This window comes from Cariama cristata, unplaced genomic scaffold, assembly GCF_000690535.1.
Source record: "Cariama cristata isolate BGI_N322 unplaced genomic scaffold, ASM69053v1 scaffold29144, whole genome shotgun sequence".
Lineage (NCBI taxonomy): Eukaryota > Metazoa > Chordata > Aves > Cariamiformes > Cariamidae > Cariama > Cariama cristata.
Genome location: NW_009612790.1, coordinates 811 through 2,788, shown reverse-complemented (window position 1 = coordinate 2,788; position 1,978 = coordinate 811). Strand labels below are relative to the sequence as shown.

Below are 1,978 nucleotides of genomic sequence, written 5' to 3'. Positions count from 1 at the left end.
CAGTGCTCATTGCACCCTACCCAGAAACGATCCCACCTGCCTGTTTACAGGAGACCCTACACCAACAACCAGAGCAGGCAAACCCTGCCCACAGCCTTGGGATTCCCTGCAATGCCTGGTCCCCCCCTGCCCCTGCAGCCCAGCCCCGTAGGTGACGGGGATGGCTGCCAGGGCTGGCAAGTAGAAGGGAAAGTGCAGCTGGGGCGGCCAGGGCTCACTCGGAGGGGTGCTGAGCTCCTGCGGCCAGCTCCTGAAGGGGGGAGAGCACCCTGAGCTCACCCGGTACCACCCCCAAGTCGTCTGCCCAGCCTGGAGACGGGTCCCTCATGTGCCCTGTCAAACATTAACAGCCCCTCGGCAGAGTGGGCAGCACGGCCGATAGCAGCACGCATCCACCATGGTGCTCAGCATCTGCCTCGCCTCATCCCTCCGGCCTGCCCTGGTGGCTCTACGCCGGGCAGCCCCCAGGCAGCACCGGGGGCTCAGCACCCCCCCAGGACCGGGGCACACACTCGACCTTGGGGGCATCTTCCCACCCCTCACCACCCCCTTCTCGCCCACGCAGGAGGTGGACTATGCCCAGCTGGAGGGGAACCTGCGTCACTATGCCAGCATCCCTTTCCGAGGTAAGCGCTGCCCCACTGCCCCTCTCCGTGCAGGCTCCTGCCAGACCCCTGCCAGACCCCTGCCCATCACAGGGACTGTGCAGCAGCGGGCAGGCAGCCTGCAGCTTCCCAAGGGTGCTCAGCCTCCAGCCGGAGGACTTTGCTCTGGGGTTGGCAGCCCCTCGGGTGGCCCACCTGGGGCCATTCACACACCAAGTGCCCAGGCACACGTGTGTCCTTGCACACCCCCATCACACTCCACTGCATGCTTACATGCACACCCCACACACATGCAGGCTTGCACATATCCTGCACACATAGCTGCTGACTTGCACCTACCCTCTGCACACCTGTGCACACTCACACAGATTCAGCCCCATGGGATGCGTATCTGTTGCTTGCCCAGGATGGATGGACGGGAGGAGAAGGGCTGCAGGAAGAAGCTGGGGGTGGCAGGGACGTGCCCTGGGTCTCACCTCTTCTGACCAGGCTGTGAGTCTGGGTCTCGTTAGGCTACAGGGAGAGGAGAGGGCATGCTGTAGGCTACAGAGCCCATCCTGGATGCCCAGGAGCGAGGAAGTAAGAAAGGATGATGCCCAAGATGCCACAGCACAGCCCAGCAGCACCGGGCTGGAGCTGGCCTGCCTGCCCATGGTGCTGGCAGGGTCCCAAGGAAGGGATCTGTGTGCCCCCGCCAGGGACAGGGTGGCACAGCCCGGCTGCAGGCACCAATAAATCCCTCAGTGGCTGCAGTTTCTGGGAGCTGGACGCAGGGAGGTGGAGTGCTCAGCCCGCAGGATGCGTGCATGGCTGCACCAGGGTGCCTGGGTAGGGGACCTCACTGCTGGTGCTCAGTGCGGTGTGGATGGGCACTGCGATCTGGGGGGGAACATACCCCACATGTGCCCTTTGTGAGGGAGTCCAGGGCATTGTGGGGCACCTGCGGGAGACTCCTGGCCCAAGGGAGCAGCTGGATGGGGCCATCGGGCTGCTCCAGGTGCCTGGTACCCACTCAAGAGTGGGGTGCAGAGACAGCAGGGACAGCTGCCTCATGTGCTCCTGTGCCTGGGCACTGCCCTCCCCATGCTTGCATTTCAGGGCTGGTGGTGCTGGGCTCCAACGGAGAGTACCCCTACCTGGCACCCCGCGAGCGGCTGGAGGTGGTGGGCTGCGCGCGCCGGGCTCTACCCAGGGACCGCCTGCTGCTGGCCGGCTCAGGCTGCGAATGTGAGTGTCTGTGCGGGCAGCGTGGGGGCCACGCATCCCTCCCCGGGCATCCCTCACCCCTCTGCCTCCTCCTCAGCCACCCAGGCCACTATCGAGCTGACAGTCAGTATGGCAGAGGCGGGGGCTGACATGGCAATGGGCGTGAG

General features: G+C 65.0%; 1 protein-coding gene across 1 annotated transcript in view; it reads left to right on the top strand.

Moving 5' to 3' along the window:
* Window positions 1-397: 397 nt before the first annotated feature.
* HOGA1 (4-hydroxy-2-oxoglutarate aldolase 1) overlaps window positions 398-1,978 on the top strand; it is a gene marked incomplete at its 3' end in the record, with an annotated part of 2,388 nt that continues 807 nt past the window's right edge. The window contains 3 exon segments of the mRNA XM_009698778.1: window positions 398-626; window positions 1,704-1,832; window positions 1,909-1,973. Coding sequence (XP_009697080.1) covers window positions 398-626; window positions 1,704-1,832; window positions 1,909-1,973 — 423 coding nt within the window.